We start from the raw sequence: 18,470 nt of genomic DNA, 5'->3' as shown, positions 1-18,470 counted from the left end.
AACTTTGTTTAAACAATTGAAATTACTTGTTTACACATATTGTGGCGACTTATTACCAATGCATCATTTCTCGTAACCAACAATTTTGAGAAATTTTCATTTTTGTCATTTATCTCTAATTTGTTTGAACAAACTGTTCAAACATTAACAGAAAGGTCTAATAACAAAAAAAAAGGCTTCAGCAAAATTTTAATGGCACCATTGGAAAGAACGACCTCAAAAAACGAATGTTTTCAATGACGCTTTCATAGTAAATAATCCCCTAGAAAAAGGTACATGCGAAAGGTGTCTTTTGGGCGCTAAACGGTCAAAAAAAAAGATTCACCTAAACTGAGTTGATAATTATTGCGTGAATCGTAAAAAATTGAGTGTTAATAGCGTCCATAAATAATCGAGAATAAAATCGAATATTGCGTTCAAGCGTTCAAAAAGCTAATCAAAGTTTTTTCATCCCACGACAAAAAGCGTTACTTTTGAACGAAGCTGTACAGTCTCGAGCGTTTTTCCCCTCCAGCGAAAATGACAAGCAGCAAAATGTTAGCAGCAAACACAGTTGCAGCGAACTCTCTGTTTCGCGAATCGTAAAGTCTTTCTCATTCCCGCTCACGACTGAATTCCGTAGGCTCTTTTTTTCTCTTTCAAATCCACTGGAGATGTAGGCATGTATATAATGAACGATCGGCCCGTAATACACATTCTTTGACTGGTCGCGAGCAGTCCATCGGTTGTTCGCTCAGCGTGCATACCAATACCGAGACTTGCCTACCGACTGTGATGTTTGAGCTCGCAGTTAGCGCGCTCGGTATCGAGCATTATGCTACGACGACGACGACGACGACGACGACGATGGAGAGTGAGAGACTGCGAGAAACGGTCAAAGTGAGCGATAGCTCCAGACGGTACTAGAGAGCCCGAGCGCGCGGAGCACTTTTTCCTCGATCGGACCCAAAAACACGAACTTTTTGTAAAACGGCTCACTCCGGAATTGAATCTCAGCGTCTTCGGCACGAGCAGTACGGGAAAAATCGGGGACAAAATATACGAAAACTGGCGATGAGAACAAGATGGGAAAAACTGCGAGCAAATTGAAATCGAGAAGAAGCCAAAGTTAGTGATTTTCATTATTTTTACGTTGGAACGTTGGGTTCTCTGACATCTGTGTGTGTGTGTGTGATTTTCTATCCCGCAATTATCGTGATTTATGTGCTCTGGTTTCACGTGATTTTACCAAAAATTTCGAGTTTTCACGATTCTCAGCAAATGTCACTCGATTCGATCGCGACGCGAGATCGAGCGCACAGTTTTTTCCAATTTTATCACGTTTTTCGTCCATCGGATTTTATGGATGTCGTTCTATCGAAACTCCGCTTCCATCCGAGCCGGAGAGGATTCATTTAATCGATAAAGTACGAGTGCTGGAATTGATTGATCGTAAATCTTACGTGCTTGGAGATAACGAACGTTAAATATTGTGCAATTTATTCAATCTTTGGCGAATGTGCTTCTTCGTATGTGTGGATATAAAATGCATGACGTAAATTCGTGTCTCATAAAACATGATTCTATCGTTTGAGCCTCGGTGACGTGAGTTTCCTCTCTCTCTCTCGCTCCCTCTTTCAATCTTTTACAAAGTTGAAAAGTATGTTCGCACGAAAATAGTTTCTAGAAGTGAAATCATTCACGTGGCTATGAGAACGCGTTCGAATACTGCAAAAATAGAAATTACGAAGAAGAAAATAACAAATTTTTATGCATCGAAGGAATTACCGATGGCAACAAACCTTGGAATTTCTAGCACGTAGTGCACGTGAGAAGAAGCGAAAAAAATATTTAAAAATTCGATGCATGGAAAGTGGGTGGATGAAAAAACGTCGAAATGCCAGAACGAATAAAACTAGTTTCAAAAAATTCAATTTCCCCTTCAATTCGGAGGGATTCTGCATTTCGATACCGTTCGAAACCCAACCGAATGACGTGATATTCAAATATTCCTGAGCTGTGAAAAAACGTTGGTGAAATAACAAATTGACGAAACTTGGCGAACGCGCAGCGCTCGCCAAGCATACCTCGTGGTTATCTGGACAAACTTACCTCTTATCAGCGTCGCCAGGTATCGTTCCCTCCCATTGAAGTCTGTTTAAGTATATTTACCGATCTACAATACACGAGGCATTCCAGCTCGAGTAAAACAGCTCGAAATTCCACGATTTTTACACATTTTTTTCTGCCCTCCTTAATCATCGAATTCGCATTAAAAACCCACCTCTCTGGTATTGCTGTGAGCTAATTCTGACGTACTTGGTTGCTCGATTACGTGAAAAGACATTAAAAAATTCGTTGTACCCCAAAAAAATTGTTTCGTCGTTCACTTTTCAACTTATTTCGTGACGATTGAGTCTCGAAAGAACCGTTCTACTGCGACCAATCATTTTTTTAATGGCCTACTAAAAGAGCCGTTGCCGAAAGGGCTTGGTTCAAGGTTCGCTTCAAGGCTTGGCTCTCTTGTCAGAAACATTGTTGAGTGATCGATAATTTGCTAGGGGGAAACTGACGGAATCAATAAATTATCTGCTCCTAATCGAGCCTCCGCTACTTTAAAAATCTCATCGCAGTATCGAACAACGCAAAAAGCCATACGAGATCGGCGATCCTCCCTGTGGCCTTAAATGCCACGCGCATGACTCCAATCTGTGCATGTGGCATGGACGCGAGGGAACCCTAACGCACCTTGTGCCATATTATCGCTGCGAAACTCGAGCTCTGAGTCGATCGTTGCTAAAGTTAATAAGTGGAAAATTGGAAGAATTTTAGTCAATTTTCAACGATCTTCGAGCCATTTTTGATTTTTATTGTTTCAGTTAATTATTTTGGAGTCATTTTTCGATAAATTGAACCGAAAAGTTGAATTACGAGAGAGGGAAGAAGTTTCGTCATTTATTTCGTGGGGCAATTGGAGTCTTTCGATTCGCACAATCATCGGAATGCTGAGAATTGTTCCTGGAGTCTCCGGATATGATACATCGAGCAACGGCGTTTCGTAACAGGCTTCCCGTCGCGACGGTGATGCACTAAAATATGACGTCACGAGAGTTTCAAAGTCAGACTTTATTGAGAAGACAAAAGTGTCCGGAGTTGGCTCGAATTCCGTAAATTTTCAAGTGCCTTTTCGGGATCATGTGGCAAATAAAAAAGGCGGGCCGCGCGCAGCTTTCGAGCTCACAAGTGTGCTGGGAAGTCGAGCTGCGCGTGAGTGACGGAACCGAGAACGCCGCCTCTTGAGTATGAAAAGACGTCAAAGAATGCAGGTAGAAAAACGAAAGGAAGAAAGGGCCGAGTAGTTTGGGGGGATAAAAAAGGACTAAATGCGTGTCTAGTCCGTGAAAAGATCGTCGAGCTTCGTTTGTCTTGATTTTCTCCTGCTCCTTCACTTTTCGCTCTCTTTTTCTCGCCGGCTACGTTCGGGGCCATGTGGTCGAACACGTCATTATGTCACACGTCGATATTTTGTCGTCATCGTCGTTTATCTGCTCGTCGAGCTCCTCCCCGTCGATTGCTCGCGTTCAGAAATCGAGTCGGCTTTCGCCAACGGATTCGCGCCTTTCTCGAGAATTTTCACACTTTTTCTCCAACTTTTGTTTCCGCAAAATTTCTCCACAAAGATTTATTAAATCGCTTTTGTTTTCCAGGCATAGCATGGAGCTTCCGATTCCCGTCGATGGGAACCCTGCAAAATTTGGGGACGAGCGGCCGCCGGAAAAAACGCGAGGGTCTCAACGGCGCTTTCTCGTCGAGCAAAGACTCGAAGCATCAGCAACGTCACACGATTCACTTACATCCAGATGTGATGATCCAGAAGGAACCGATTCTCGTAATAACACCACCGTCCCCGGATCAACTGTCACGAGCGAGTCGTGTGTGAGTAACATTTCAAACGACCACAAGCTTTTTGACCTCATTCTCCAAATAAAAAATCCAACACTGCAGCCTCGGAAAGGATGCAAGCAGATTATTGGGTCTCGTCGAGCGGTGTTTCCATCACGAAACTTTTTATACGCTCGATGGTGCGGTGAGGAACTGCGATTCGTGATATTATTATGGAAAAGAAATTGAATTTTCCTGTTAAAAAAATAATACTCATCGTTGACAGTAGCAACTTTTATCGGAGTGTTTAGAAAATTTCGACGTCACGGTGAATTTTACGGCGCTGCACCTTCGGGCAAAGACATTTGACGGGGACGCACCGTAAAATTCACTAAACGTTTCGTAAATTTTATTGCACGTACCATAAATTTGACTATCCGCAATATTTATATTATTATAAAACTGAAAATATTGTAAAATATTGAAAATTTAACAGTGCGTTACTGCGGAATAAATATCCGATAAATTTGACAGTGAATTTCACGCTAAATATTACTGTTTAATTATCTCCGTGTATTTTGGGAATATTTTAGAAAACCAGAGTCCGTAATATCCGGTGTGACTCGCCTCAGCACCGCCGATCGAAAGGATCGTCGAATCATAACAAATCGATCGATAAAGGCGATAAAAAGTGACTATTTCGACTTAATTAAAAGGGATTAAAGTGGCGAACGCGACAGCTTTGAAAAAGCCGATACGCGAAGGCTCTGCGAGCTGATTTTACTACCTGTTAAACGAAACGGAGAGAAAAGAAACGACAAGAAGAGTTCGAGAGAGAGAAGTCGCTCGAGGAGGAAGCTCCAACCGGTTTTTCCTCGATCCTTTGGGCCTCGAAATACGCCGCTGCGCGTGAAATGAGAGAGTATATCGCCGTATACGGCAGGACTATACAAGCGTAATCCCCCCGCCGGTACGATTGCCCCCGTGCTGTTTGAGACCGCGAGGGCGGTCGACGGACGCACGGTGAGAAAGATCCCCAGCATCTCTGTGTTAAATCTTGTTTCTCTCTTCGAAAGGTATTTTACATTTTGTGAGAAATTCAGTAACGTGCAGCTTATCTTTAATCGTCAAAATGTTTTAAGCTCTTCTTCTCTCAGTTATCAATTACTGTAATCTACGAGAAGAGAAATTCGCTGATTCAATTGAATTTTCGTCGAGTCAACGGATCTTGGAAAAACTGATCGAAAGTCGTTGACTCGACGAAAATTTGGTCAGCTGATTGATGCAACTACAAGGAATTTCTCGATCCAACAAAAACTCTGTTGAATCAACGAATCGAGGGCAAACAAAATTTGCTGGCTTGACAAAAGTTTGGACGATCAAATCATTCGGTTTGCTGGCTCGAGTGAAGACTCATTTTTTTTATCGTTCGATAGTCAAATTTGATCTTCCCCAATATGCCGATCGAACACAAATTTATTAATGGAATTTAGAATCAATAAAATTTTTGCATTCCTCATTGCTCGTGCAACAAATTCGAACTTGGTTCGTTTGTTTTCCAATGTGAACTTTCGCATCGTGCCTTCGAACCTCGTACATACGCTCGTCGAATGTATTTATATAAAAGTTGTGTGCAAGGAATTTAAAGAGTAATCTCGTAAGACGAGAGCCTCGTGATAAACCGGAAGGTGCCCAAGGCGCACGCTCAGCATTTCAAATCTCTTTCTTCGCTTCATGGTCTTCTCGGAAACATTTAACGCTGCATACACTCTCGCTCTCGTTATCTCCCATCTTCTCTCTCTTTCCCTCTGTCTTTTTCTCTTGGTAATAAAACGAATACGGCGTTTCACATTGTACGCACTTGCGACACGTACCAGATTACGTTCTCTTAATAACGGAGTCGTTTCCAACTGGATATTTCGAAGCTCCGAGGACGAAATTTCGGCAGAAAATTTGGAGGAAATCGCAGCGTCGACCGAATCGCCAAATCTGCAGATTTCGTTCAACAAAATTTTCTATGACGACAAATTTGATGCGAGTTTATTTGCTCGTCTGAATCGAATTCGATTGATTTTAATATATGCTTTTTCGGAGTTTTTTGGATTCCTCTTTCGATCCTCGTTTTGGCACGGGCAATGAAGGAACAGAGAAAATTGGTTTTCGTCCTGTTCGACGATTTTCGAAGAATTGGTCTCGAAACGTTGGCCTTCCGAGGATCGAACGTCATGCAGAGACCACCGTCGAATAAACGCACTAAAAGAGGCCAATTTCGAAGGGAGGCTCCACAAAAGAGCTCATTTGATATTCTAATCGTGAAAGAGCGTTAGTCACGTCTCACTCCGCAAGTGGAGAACTCGTTGAAGCGAGGAAAACTTTTGGACGGCGTTAATCAGTGTTTCGTGAAGTAACCTCGAGGAGCAAACTAATTCCTCGGCCTTTCGGGACCTCCTGCGAACCTAAAACCCTTTTTACGACTCAGTGCCCGAAATTTCGGGAGCATTCGCAGCGTTCGAGCAATCAAGTGAGCAGAGTGTCCTTTGCGAAAGAAAAATAGAGGATCGAAGCCACCTCGATCGAAAAATATGCGGAGAAAATTAAAACAAAAGACTGAACGAAACGGAGCTGAGTCGAGTTCGAAGTGTTGAAAGTTTAAATCAGCAGCCCAAAGCCGCGCGGGTCGATAGAAAAAACGTGAACAAAACGTTCGATGAGCTCGGTTCCCCTCGACGAAGTACAAAGAGCTCGTATCCGTGAGAAATGCGAATATTGGTACGCAAGCGCGCGCGAGCCCTTCGGAGCATCCCCTCCCCATAAAAAGGGAGCCCGTTCGGGAGAGTTGGTCGTCGTTGCGCCGGTCAGATCAATAATTTCCCGGTGGTGGTTGCGCCGCGCGCTCGGGGGTGACTGGACTCCGTCAGGACCCTCGACAAGGAAAATAAAAGAGGGCTCCGCGGCTCGTAAGGATCGTGCGCGTCTTCACCTCGCTCCGGGCCTTCGGGACAGTAATTTGCAACAAAAAGTAAACCTCCCAGATCAATTCGTTCGGTTCGGACTAAAAAATGGCCTTTCAGTGGTGACCAAGAGACTAACGAAGTGCGGAAAGTGGGTGAATCGCGAGGGCATCGTTTCGCCGGTGCGCCGGGACGAAGCCAGACGACGAGCCCCGTGCCGCGTGCCTCTGAGCGAGGGGAGCCTTGACAGAAGGCCTTCAACCGGGTCAGAGGAAACGCAGGCGTCGAGCACCGACGCGACCTTAGGATCGGGGCTGATGGGAGGGGGTTGAAGAGATCGAGTGAGTGGAAGCGTAAATTTATATAAACGTCGTCATAAAAGCACGTTATTTCATTTCCCGACTGCGAAAAAGAGACGAACCGTTCACTCGTTGCTCATTCCCCGACAACTTTTGTTCCCCCCCTCGGAAGAGTCTCCCCGAAAGGGTGAAACTTCATTGTTTCCCTCTTTTGTGCGATCAAACAATACAGTTCCAACAGCACTCGGAACGATCGAAGTAAACAAACCAGGAGCCTCGACTCCGAGGGCCCGACATCGAACGCACCAACTCCCTCGACGATCTTGAGCAATCCATAAAAATGAAAACTCGGGAAAATTCATAAGTCGGATGAAATCCTTGTGATCTCATATTTTCGACGTCTACCAAAAGCCTCGATCGCCCGGCGAGCCCGACGAGCTCTGGCATGCGTCGAAAGTATCGTCGGCGCATCGCGGGACCCGCTACGATAAATCGGATCCGGTGGTCGCGGTCCAGTGACTCTCCGTTTCCCTCCCCTCCCTCTTTCTTGTTTTCCTTCTCCCCGCTCGCGCGAGATCCTCGCGTGGACGAGAGAAAAAACGAACAAGTTTAGCATCGTGGCTTCTTCACGACTATTTATAAACCCGATGAGGGCGGAGACGCGAGAAAAGCCCTCCGGACCAAAGTAACCAGCGCGATATACGTGCATGCACGTTTTATATACACACGTTAAAACTGTGTACACACCGCGGCCAGCGGGAAAGACGGCGAGGTCGAGCGGGACGATCATCGCGTCTCGCATCTCTCGCGGTTCACGGTTGTACACGGACGACATACGTATAGTTATGTAGTTTGGTAAAAGACCGAGGAATAGAGCGCTCCGAGCATAGTTCAGTAGGGTGCGCGCGCTCGACGCGAGTGCCGTGCGTGCGTGAGTCGTCCAAAAATCGCGGCTCTTCTCCGCGCCCGGGGACGGTGCCCGAGCGACGAGATATGCGTTGAAAATTATCGCGGCATCGTCCAGTCGAGGATTGAAACGGTTCGGAAGTTCGCGGAGCGATGAGAGCATCGAATCGGGGGACGAACGCGCTCGATCGACCGCTCGGACAGTTTCTTCTCGTCGAAATGTAAATCCGACGATTTAAGACACTTTCGAAGCTCTTTGTCACGGTGCTTGTATTGATAGCGAATGAGAGATCGAAATCCTCGAGGATTCCGAGCCTGCGGCGCGCTGGCTCGAAATAATCGACGGGAGATCTTGAAAGATCGAATCACTTGGAGTCGCTGTACTTTGGCTCGTGTTAGAATGTGAAAAAACTGGTTTTGTGAGACTTTTGTGTGGCATTTCCCGTCGGAATTTCCGTTTCTTATAAAAGCACGTTTTCGTCACAGCTTCGTTTTTTCTCGAAGGGAATCGACGAATTTCGGGACAAAATTCAGCGCTCGCTGTCGAGGGGTTTTTGCTCGTTCGAGAGTCTCCGTTCTTCCGCGGGATTCGAAAGGTTTCTCACCGAATATTCATTAAAATCTTAACGTCAGTGACAGCTAAGGAATTAATCGTTTCATCGTCGCTGTTGAACGATCTCGAGTCTTCCCGCCAACTTGTTCGTTCCACTTTTCAAGGAGACCGAAGATAAATGGTTTTCGAATAAGCTTTTTTATTGGATTTTTTTCTTATCGTAGTACCGGCGCCACCGATTACGAGATAGACGACGAAACGAACGAGGAAAAGGATTACGACGCATGCCTCCTTCGCCGACCGGAAACCCCGTCGAGAGGCACCAAGAGAAACAACAATTCCGACTCTTCGATGGTGAGCTGCGTGATTTTCATAAATTTTTTTCGAGATTACCAACTTCGTAATTGTGTTCGATTTCATTAAATTCAAGGCGAATGTCAAGACACAAAAATCTTACGCGACTTGCGTCTACCGAAAATAGAATGACCGCACGATTTCTGACAGTTCACTGTGTTTGTATATACGCACCGGCAACTCCCTTTCTTTCCCGAGAAAACTCTCGACGAAACGCCTTCGGTTTATTTACTTTCCGTTGTTTATTTTCGTGGCGACGCACCGAGCGAGACTTTTCGTTCACTTTTCAACCTTTTCATCGCTCTTTCATTTCGTTCCGTTTTTTTGTGGGACAGTTGTCAGTGGTCTTTGAAAGCAAAAGCGTCGCTCGTGACCGGGCGTCGATCCACGAACTCATTTTTCTCGCAACGTTTTTTGTGGTGGAAAATAAATCCGAAATCGTGCGGAATTTCGTCTGACAGCTGCAGAAAGTTTCGATAAAAAGTCACTTTTCGAACGAAAGTTCGTTCGCAATATTTTTATGTCTCAGTTTTTTTGTTCTCTCGAGACAGTGTCGAAAAAAATAGCGAAAATATTTTCCAGAATCCTTCTGCGCGAACTTTAGTTTCTTACTGCGGAAAAAAAGAAAACTTGAAGTTGAGAGGATTGCTTGAGCTTCCTATTTACGATTGTTAAGAGAGTCCCATAAGTAGTCGAGCTTGATAAAGACTCTCGCGACAACAACGTCTCGTAACCACAAGTAAAATGACGAGCCAAGGCTGCTCTCGTTAAGCCAATCTATTTCAACGACTCGTTTGTCACGTCGGAAATGTCTTGGTTCGTTCTCAAAGCTACGCGCCGGCATTCCCATGCTAATTTGTTACTAGATTTTTCGAATATTCAGCTCGATGAATAAACTTGACGAAAAATCGATCATTTTCGACGTAAGAAACACTGAAGAGCAGATGTTTGTACTTAAAAGCAAAAAAAGTGCTTGATTTAATGAATCGTGAAAAATAAAAATCGAGTGGCAAAGGGGAAAAAGGTTCGCAATAAACTCGACGAAAAAAAAATGGAAAAATTCAAATACCTCATAATCGAGACCTTTTTTCAGCGATAAAACCATTCTCCTGGCGTCGAATGCTTGAAACATTTCGGAAAATAAATTGATTGCAGGAGCAGCCGGAAGAAACGACCCGAAAGTTGTTAGAACGCGAGCTACGACTTTTGGATCCTCGTGATTTGAGATCGCACGCTTGGTATCATGGGAGCACGCTGCGAGGTGGACGCAAAGGTGCCGAGGCCGAAGTGCCGAACGAGGGAGATTTTCTCGTTCGAGACTGTGCCTCACAGCCCGGTAATTACGTGCTCACCGTACGATGGAAGGGTCAAGCCTTGCACTTCGTCATCAATAGGGTAAATTATTAGTTTTTGTCAACTCTTGCGCCGACTTTCGTCTCGCTGAATCTTTCAGACGGCTCTTCGGTCGTCCAACGAGTTTCCCAACTTTCGCAATTCTCGTACAAAACGTTTTGAAATATACCACGGAATTAGTTTTCCAGTTTTCAGTGCTTGTGAGAAAAAAATCCGCAATTTCAACTCACGAGCGTCACGTTTTCACAAATGAAATTGAACTTCGAATGAATTTTAAACCGAACTCACATTTTTTAGTTTATTCACGTAAAAGTTTGTCAGACACACGATTCGAGGGACACACGAAATGACAAAATATTTCGAGATTCGACGTTGAAAAAGGGGAAAGCCGATTTTTTGGTTATCATCTTCCCGAGAACGAAAATTCAATCCAATTTGACTAATTTTCAATCTCCGCGACAGAAATTTGACGATTTATCATTGTTTCAGGTTATAATACAACCGGACACAGTGTACGAGAGAGCTCAGTATCAATTCGAGGACGAGGCATTCGATACAGTCGCGGATCTCATAACGTTTTACGTCGGAAGTGGTAGACCGATAAGTCAAGCGAGCGGCGCAAGGATAATAAGTCCAAAGACGCGTTCGGTGCCTCTGACTTCAGTAGCGCCGTCTTCGTCGTCGAGTGGTTTGCACTGTTCGAGTCCATCGTCGACGTCGCTGTCGGCAGGCTCGCCGCCGCGTTTGCCGCGTAAACAACAGCGCAGTCACTCGTTGACGCCGCAACAACACCACAGTATTGAAACGGATTTCCACGGGCCCGGACAATATTTCACGAATCAACAGCACCAAAACAACTCGTCGAACACCCAACAAGTCCACCACCACCACCATCATCATCATTCTATACAATCGAGCACTCTACCGAGAGTTCCACCGATTCAGAATCAACCACCGTCTTGTTCTCTGTCACTCGGACGACAAAAAATAACGAGGGTAATTTCCGATCCCTCGCTTCAACAACAATTGCAACATCAAAATCAACACCAATCCCCGACCCAGCACAGCTCGAATCATCTCCAAGGACCACCGGCTGCTCCTCCGAAACCTCCTCGCGTACCATACATCCCCAATCATCAGCAGCATCATCATCATCACCATCACCATCATCATCATGCTCATCATCAGGTAGAAATTTTAATCCTAGTTTCTGTGAGGAAAGTCATTTCTGATGACAATTTGGTTGAAAAAATATGGGTTTTTGTACTGAATTGTAATGTTTCGGTCAAAATCAGAGATCCGAATAATTCATTATTGATGAACGATGAAAAAGGTTTTTTTGTTTTCAATAATTGAGTGAGCCGTTCATTAAGAATTGTTCGAAGGTTGTGAGAATATTTCTCTGAATGTGACTCGAACGCTCATCATTAGCAACTGATTTCATTGCCGCACTGCTCGTGCGGTTATGCAATTTTTAATGAAAATTATACTTCATGACGAAGCTTCGGATTGGTTTTCTATTGAGAAACTTTGTATCAGAAATTCCCCACCTTGCCAACCTTGCAATTCATAATCATTTGATATTCTTGAAAAGCCAACAGCTAAATAAATTTGATGGCTAACATGAATTGTTTTTTCACTCAGGCGTACCAAGCCTCGGGGAGCGACAGTGGAAATGGATCAGGCGACAGCGAATTTGAAGCAAACAGTTCCGGAGGGAACACATCGGTGCCGATCAAAGGAGTAGTGATTCGAAGTCACTATGGACAGTCGGTTGAAGGTGCAAATGGAAATGGAAGTGATTATGAGCTTTCGACGGAAGAGCAAATGGTGGTTGCAGCGCCGTCGTTGGAGATTTCAACATTGCTAGACATGGAAGGATTCTCAACGCTGTTGTTGCCAACCGGTGAGCATCGTCCGCTGGACGCAACTGCGTTGCGCGGTGTTTCTGGAATGCTGCACGATTCAGCGCCGCGAGTTTTGGCCTCGCATTTGACTCGCCTTGACCTGGAGGTAGCACTTGCCCCCGGATCTGGTAATCGCTCCGGGCTGAGTGGCCTCGAATTAGCAACTTTGCCACACGGTCGGCAGGCTCGACTCGATCTCATCGAACGCTCCGAATGCCTCAAACTTCTAGTTGCTGTGACCGTTCTCGCGGGCGCGACGGCCATCGAGCGAGCTGCGACTATCAGCAAATGGATCAAAGTCGCCATCGACACGAAAACTGCACTCGGTAATCTGTACGGTTTTTGTGGCGTTATGCTCGGGCTTTGTGTACCTCAAATACAACGATTGGCCAACACGTGGCACCTCCTCAGACAAAAACACACAGACGAAGCTTTCAGCTTCGAAGCCAAATTACGACCTACACTCAGAGCGATGAACGAGTGCACAAATCCTCAGGCCCCTAACACTACGCTTCCCCATCTTCTGCCTATCGCCCTGCTGGGGGAACGCGGCCCTGAAGATATTTTAGGTATTTTTAAAATTTATTTTCTTTGCTTCGATGCAAAGGATTTTCGAAAAGAATTTCACTTTCTCAAGAGTAAATCCTAAACTTTGCGAACGCTCGTTTGATTTACAGGAACCGCAGCACCTTCCGGTCTAGCTGGAGCGATACTGTCGCCCTGGGAAAATTCCGCGCCGGACTGTGGTCTCTCAATAGTATGGTCGCATCTCGAAGCGGCGAGAAAACTTGCGGAGAGTTTGCCGCTCTTTCGTAGAAACGCAGAAATCGTATTGGAAGGTTGTCGAAGCGACGAGCTCTTAGCGGACGCGTTTAGAACTGAATTCCATATTAAATTTTTATGGGGCAGCCGCGGAGCTGCTGTTGCCCCGGAGGAACGACATCTCAAATTTACTCAAGTACTCGACGCGATGTACGAAAAGTGTGCGGCCAACGAAGTCGCGGCCTAAACGAAGAGCAATTATTATTTACCGCTCGTATATCAACGATCAATGAAAGACTGTAATCAAATTAACCCAAAATCGTGCTGTAGATTAATCAAATTGTGGGGGCTCAATTATCAGTTCGAAATATCTTGTCATTAAGAGGATGGATCAGTCGGTATATCGTAACCATGAGTGCGAGAGAGATAGTTGCAAATTTCGAAATCGAAATTCTTTGACACAGTTTGACCGATTAAAATAAGGCTCTGTTAGTCGATTTTTGCCATCGTTCTGCGTAGGATGACAGAGCCTTTTTTAAATCGATCAAACTGTGTCAAAGAATTTCGATTTCGAAAATTCCAAGTGAGGTTAGTCGACTGATCCATGCTCTTAACAACAAAATCGTAACAGAAAAAAGAAATTTCATCGTCATTTGTAACTAGAATTTTGTCAAATTTGTTTACCCATTGCTTTCGTTTTCGTTAAGATCAAAAAATATCGTTACCAACATGCCCTTAAGAGGATGGATTAGTCGGTATATCGTAACCATGAGTGCGAGAGAGATAGTTGCAAATTTCGAAATCGAAATTCTTTGACACAGTTTGACCGATTAAAAATAGGCTCCGTCAGTCGATTTTTGCCATCGTTTTGCGTAGGATGACAGAGCCTTTTTTTAATCGATCAAACTGTATCAAAGAATTTCGATTTCGAAAATTCCAAGCGAGATTAGTCGACTGATCCATACTCTTAAAATTCTTTGTCATTATTTTCCAGTATGATGATTGAAATTCCAGCTCAATAAATACGATTTGCGAGTGCAATTTACAGGAAAAATTGAATTTTTCATGAATCGTACGATTCGTGACAAGTTATTTCGATGTGGGCCCCTTGATAAAACAATGTATAACGACTGTAGAAGAAAAAATGCACGTAAACTCTTTCCCTGGCCTCTGGGACTAATAATCGGCCCATTTCTGTATCGTGAAAAATTTACCCCAAGATACGAAAAAAAAAAAAAAAACAAGTAATAATTAAACTCGAGCCCACGCCCCTGTGACAATACAAGAGAGCGCGTGTCCAAAGACTAGAGCGACGTTTATTACAGGTAACAAAAAGAAACGAAGAGGAAGTAAAGAAAGCGTAAAGTTCGTCACATCAGCCCCGATGGAACCCGTAATAATCGTGTACTTAATTAACTGTATATTCGACCACTATTATTCCGTTAAGTACATGTTGTTCATGTTTGTTCATACGTAAATATATATAGATATATAAATATATTATATAAATAAATAAAAATAAATAAAAGAGATCTATATAAAAACCATTAGGACATAACGAGAAAAGAAATTCACGTCTACTTCTGTCTTATTTTTTCACCAACCTTCAATCACCTTATCTGCCTGATTCATGCATTCTCCGAACGTGTTGAATTATTCGTGCCCTCGTTAAATATTCTGAGAATAATTGCTGATGGAGGGACACAGAGGTCTACTAGGGGAGCGTTTAGAAAATTTAGAGTGGGGATAACTTCTGAATGTATTAATACCAAAAAAGGAAATCGAGAGAAAATCATTTTGGGGTGAGTTTTTTGTGTCATCTTTACCACGGGAACCGGAATTCCTCGGGTTAATTTCGTATGCGACCGGTAAAACGTTGTATAAAGAATTGAACAAATTTGTATATCTCAAAAAATCATGACATTTGTAAAAGAACAAGAATAAATTGAAAAAGTTTACCGATTTCACGTAATAAGCAAAGGTAAAAAATAAGTCACGTAGCATCGTTGCGGATGAAATGAGAAATAAAAATATTTGGAAAACATGCTTTTCTTTACCGTTTTCATGGAAATATTCTCTAGAACGGATTCCAAACATCAAGGAAAATGGAGCTCGTCGAAACCACGCGGAAGGATTGGATCCGTGAAGGAGCCGAAAGGAAAAATATGAATTCGCGATCTCGTTTTGGGACTTTGGAACTGAAAGCACGGAATTTGAAAAAGTTAGTATTTTGAGTTTACTGCGTTGTTTTTTTATTGTTTTATTTATATTTTCGTTTGTTTTCTTTTTTCGTATGAATTATTATGTATGTACATGTAAATTGGCCGATTATCATCCGGAACAATGCACAACGTCGATTCTTCGAATTCGAATTCCTTTTCTTCTTGTGAAATTTGTATTTTTTGTTTGTTTGCTACTATTTGTCTCCCGTGTCATTTCGTTTGCAACGTTGATGAGAGAACTGAGAAAAATTATTACGACGGTCCGAAAGTGAATGATGAAATTGCGAGTTATTCTTAATTTTTGCTTTATTCATATCATTTTTGTCGGTTTTTTAATCGTTAGAGCGCGAAATAACGCGCGACGTGTCTTACTCCTAAATAGCTTCATCACATTGTCAATTCCTGAAAAAAGAAAAAGAGAACAACGTTTTAAACGATTAAACACGTTTTCTCCATTCGAAAAAATTCATTGTTTTTTCTCTTTTGGAGAATCAGTCTGCCAAGATTTTCAACAAATGGTATCATCTGACTGTGAAATATATTTGCGAAACCTTCACTTTGATCATCATCAGTGACTCGTCAGTTCTAATCTTTCTTCAAGCTGCCATTAGCGTATTTAAAATTTTTTCATAATTTTTTATCGAAAGCAAATCTGAGTCAAACAAATTAGAATCTTAATTTTGATTGATAGTACAACTACAAAAAATTTAGCTATCAGTGACCAGTTCAGAAACTTTTAATGTGTGACCAATTCTAAATTTCGATCGGAATCAACTCTGAGCAAACAAACGTCAAGAATCCTTAGCTGAGACGAACTTACCATAATGGCATTGACAATATCATTCTCATTGTTTTTGAGTGCTTTTATGGCTTTCCCTCGTGAAACGTTGGCTTGGCACATGACCAGCTCAACGTCCTTCTCCTCGACTCCCGTTTCGTCCACTTCTTCCTCAGACTCTTCTTGTATCGGTGCAACGACCTAAGAGGACGAAAATAATAGAATAATCAATCAAAAAGCTACTAACTTCTGACACTTATTGAACAAAATTAAATGAATTAATTGTACGATTTTAATGAAATTATCTGAATAATAAGAAAAAAGTAGCTCACCGTTGTGCTGCCACCGGCTTCGGTCGCAGGGATTACCGGAGGTTCCTTGAACTGCTCGGCTGCAGCAACTTGAGCTTGTTGGCTCAAGTCTTCGATCTAAAGAAATATTAATTCATCAAACATTCCAGAACCTTTCCAATAAAACTTTTCTATTTTTTCCATTGGAATATCAGTCTGCCAAGATTTTCAACAAAATATTTCAGTCATATTTTGAAACCATTAAAAAGATCATCATTTTGTTAAGTCATCTGTATATCGGGTGTAAACAACATTTACATATAGATCATGATGGTTTTAAAGTTCCGATATTGCGTTTCAACAACAAAAATTAATTCCTATCCATGAATTTTCTAACTTTCCTACTACAATTTTCCTTGTAAATCCAGTTTTCAGTTTTTCATAAAAAATTCAAGAAACTTGAGGTGAGAATAAGAAGTTTCGGTACAAAGATATAAATGAAAATTTAATACTTTTGAGTCTACTAAAATAGTTGATTTCAAGTTGATTTTTACTTACCTTTGCTTCGCCGAACACAATGTACGTATCTGACGCTGGATTTTTCAGAACATCAGGTTTGTTGATAACAAACAAAATGTTCTTCGACTTTCGAATGGTCACTCTGTTGACTCCTTGAACCTGCGAACATGAAACCATCCAAATACATTCAATTGACTTATTTGACATAACCTTAAAATATACAATTATTAACTACACTACAGTTAGTTGAATGATAAAACAAAGGTCCTAGTTTGCTTTCTGTTACTTCTTTACTTAGAAGTGATCAAAAGGTATGGAAGACATTCAGGGTAACTGGTTTCAAACCTAACTTTGCAGTCAGGAATTCCATAGTCATGTTTTGATGGCTGCATTAAAAAACTGGATCTTATGGTGATATCGATGGTGAATGGAAATCAACGATTGAGTTAAGTAAATTTTAATTATTCAATGTCAATTATGGAAACATTAGACCCTCAGTTTCGCTAAATCACATGAATCTCTATGAAATGAACATAAAATTTACCAATTTGAGTCCAAGTTTGCTCATCAGTTTTCTGGCCTTTTTCTCGCTACGGCTTTGCTTAGCCTTGGAAATGAGATCCATGGGGAGTCCGGCGACATTGGGACCAGAGAAACCAACTGCACCGCTCTGTCCAGATTCTTCACGGTCAGGACTGGAGTCGTCAGAGTCAGAGTCAGTTTCTGAGCCAGCTGCAGCGACTTCAACCTTGGTGGGTTCAGAGCTCGCAGCCTTGTCCAATTCCGTAAGTTCCGGCATCTTTGTGTGTATCTGATAAAAATTTCAATTTTTCTCTCTTTTTCGATTTTTGTCTCGAGGCGTCAAACTTTTCCATGTAAATGACGAGCGTCGTGAAGAGGGGGGATGATGATAATTGGTCGCGAAGTACGCGAAAAAAGTAAATTTGTGAGGGCGGAAAGATTTCGAGGAAAATTGCGAAATCACGCGGTCGGCTAGACATTTTTGGATCGCTTTTAACACGCAGAGTTGTAATGGCGCCCGAATAGAACAGAGCGACTGCCAATTTTGGTAATACGATGAACTTTCACGACCCAAAAATATTTCACGAAGAAAAAGACGCTTCAACAGCGTTATCAAGATTCGAAGACAACAAATTAGTTCAACCGGCCACTGAAACGAACTTTTAGTACGTTTTAGTCACCGATTTTAATCGATATTCGAAATTTCCGTCACACTGAAATGTTGCACTGGCGGCGGACCCCCACGACGAGCGAGATATTCGATCGAAAGTAAAATTGACAATACAGCAAAATCCTTCAAGATATTTACGAAATTGTAACGAACGATAATTAAACAAATATTATTCGCGAACTACATCACTGGATGTTTAATGATGCATTAATTATAAACGGATTTACCTCGAGCGGCGTCTCGTTCAATGACCAAACGATATTCTTGCGGTAAAACACCAACGTAAACTTCGGCTCTGTATGTGTGCGCGTGAGCGAACGCCCGACTGTGCCGCCCAGTACCTCTAGCGGCGATCCAATCAACTGTATACATTACGCGGAAAATTTAAACTAATTTTTTCTATTTACGATTCTAATAGAGCAATATGAAAACTGCAAAACTGAGCGCACTCGATTATTTATGTTGAGTTTTAAGGTGTAGTAATATTTTTTTTTTTAATTCCTCATTTATACAGAAACAATCG

At 42.5% G+C, this 18,470-nt stretch overlaps 3 protein-coding genes across 12 annotated transcripts in view; 1 reads left to right on the top strand and 2 right to left on the bottom strand.

Annotated features, from left to right (window-relative positions):
- LOC122416312 (uncharacterized) overlaps nucleotides 1-10,120 on the bottom strand; it is a 97,153-nt gene extending 87,033 nt beyond the window's left edge. The window contains exon 1 of one of the 4 annotated variants that reach the window (XM_043429115.1): nucleotides 9,994-10,120. In XM_043429115.1, coding sequence (XP_043285050.1) covers nucleotides 9,994-10,056 — 63 coding nt within the window. In that variant the 5' untranslated portion in view covers nucleotides 10,057-10,120. Of the gene's footprint in view, nucleotides 1-2,091; nucleotides 2,113-9,993 lie in introns of those variants that run through there. The other 3 variants (XM_043429119.1, XM_043429118.1, XM_043429120.1) reach the window with 3 other exon arrangements.
- LOC122416308 (breast cancer anti-estrogen resistance protein 3 homolog) lies at nucleotides 599-13,449 on the top strand. Of its 7 annotated transcripts, none has more exons than XM_043429099.1 (7): nucleotides 599-1,107; nucleotides 3,687-3,915; nucleotides 8,795-8,924; nucleotides 10,080-10,319; nucleotides 10,767-11,465; nucleotides 11,922-12,753; nucleotides 12,862-13,449. In XM_043429099.1, the coding sequence occupies exons 1-7, from the start codon at nucleotides 1,065-1,067 to the stop codon at nucleotides 13,191-13,193; spliced, it is 2,505 nt and encodes an 834-aa protein (XP_043285034.1). In that variant the 5' UTR covers nucleotides 599-1,064; the 3' UTR covers nucleotides 13,194-13,449. The 7 variants fall into 7 exon arrangements, with proteins under 7 accessions (XP_043285034.1, XP_043285037.1, XP_043285036.1 ...); XM_043429102.1 differs by having other exon boundaries at nucleotides 602-1,107; nucleotides 10,767-11,273; XM_043429101.1 differs by lacking the exon at nucleotides 599-1,107 and adding an exon at nucleotides 1,153-1,406.
- A 1,725-nt stretch (nucleotides 13,450-15,174) lies between these two features.
- On the bottom strand, nucleotides 15,175-18,305 carry Nacalpha (nascent polypeptide associated complex protein alpha subunit). Its single transcript, XM_043429123.1, has 6 exons — nucleotides 18,175-18,305; nucleotides 17,300-17,566; nucleotides 16,795-16,914; nucleotides 16,279-16,374; nucleotides 15,989-16,147; nucleotides 15,175-15,570 (listed from the first exon to the last, which is right to left on the bottom strand). The coding sequence occupies exons 2-6, from the start codon at nucleotides 17,552-17,554 to the stop codon at nucleotides 15,556-15,558; spliced, it is 645 nt and encodes a 214-aa protein (XP_043285058.1). The 5' UTR covers nucleotides 17,555-17,566; nucleotides 18,175-18,305; the 3' UTR covers nucleotides 15,175-15,555.
- Between the last annotated feature and the right edge of the window lie 165 nt (nucleotides 18,306-18,470).

This window comes from Venturia canescens, chromosome 9 (assembly GCF_019457755.1).
Source record: "Venturia canescens isolate UGA chromosome 9, ASM1945775v1, whole genome shotgun sequence".
In the NCBI taxonomy this organism is placed as follows: domain Eukaryota; kingdom Metazoa; phylum Arthropoda; class Insecta; order Hymenoptera; family Ichneumonidae; genus Venturia; species Venturia canescens.
This window is presented reverse-complemented; position numbering and strand designations above follow the sequence as displayed.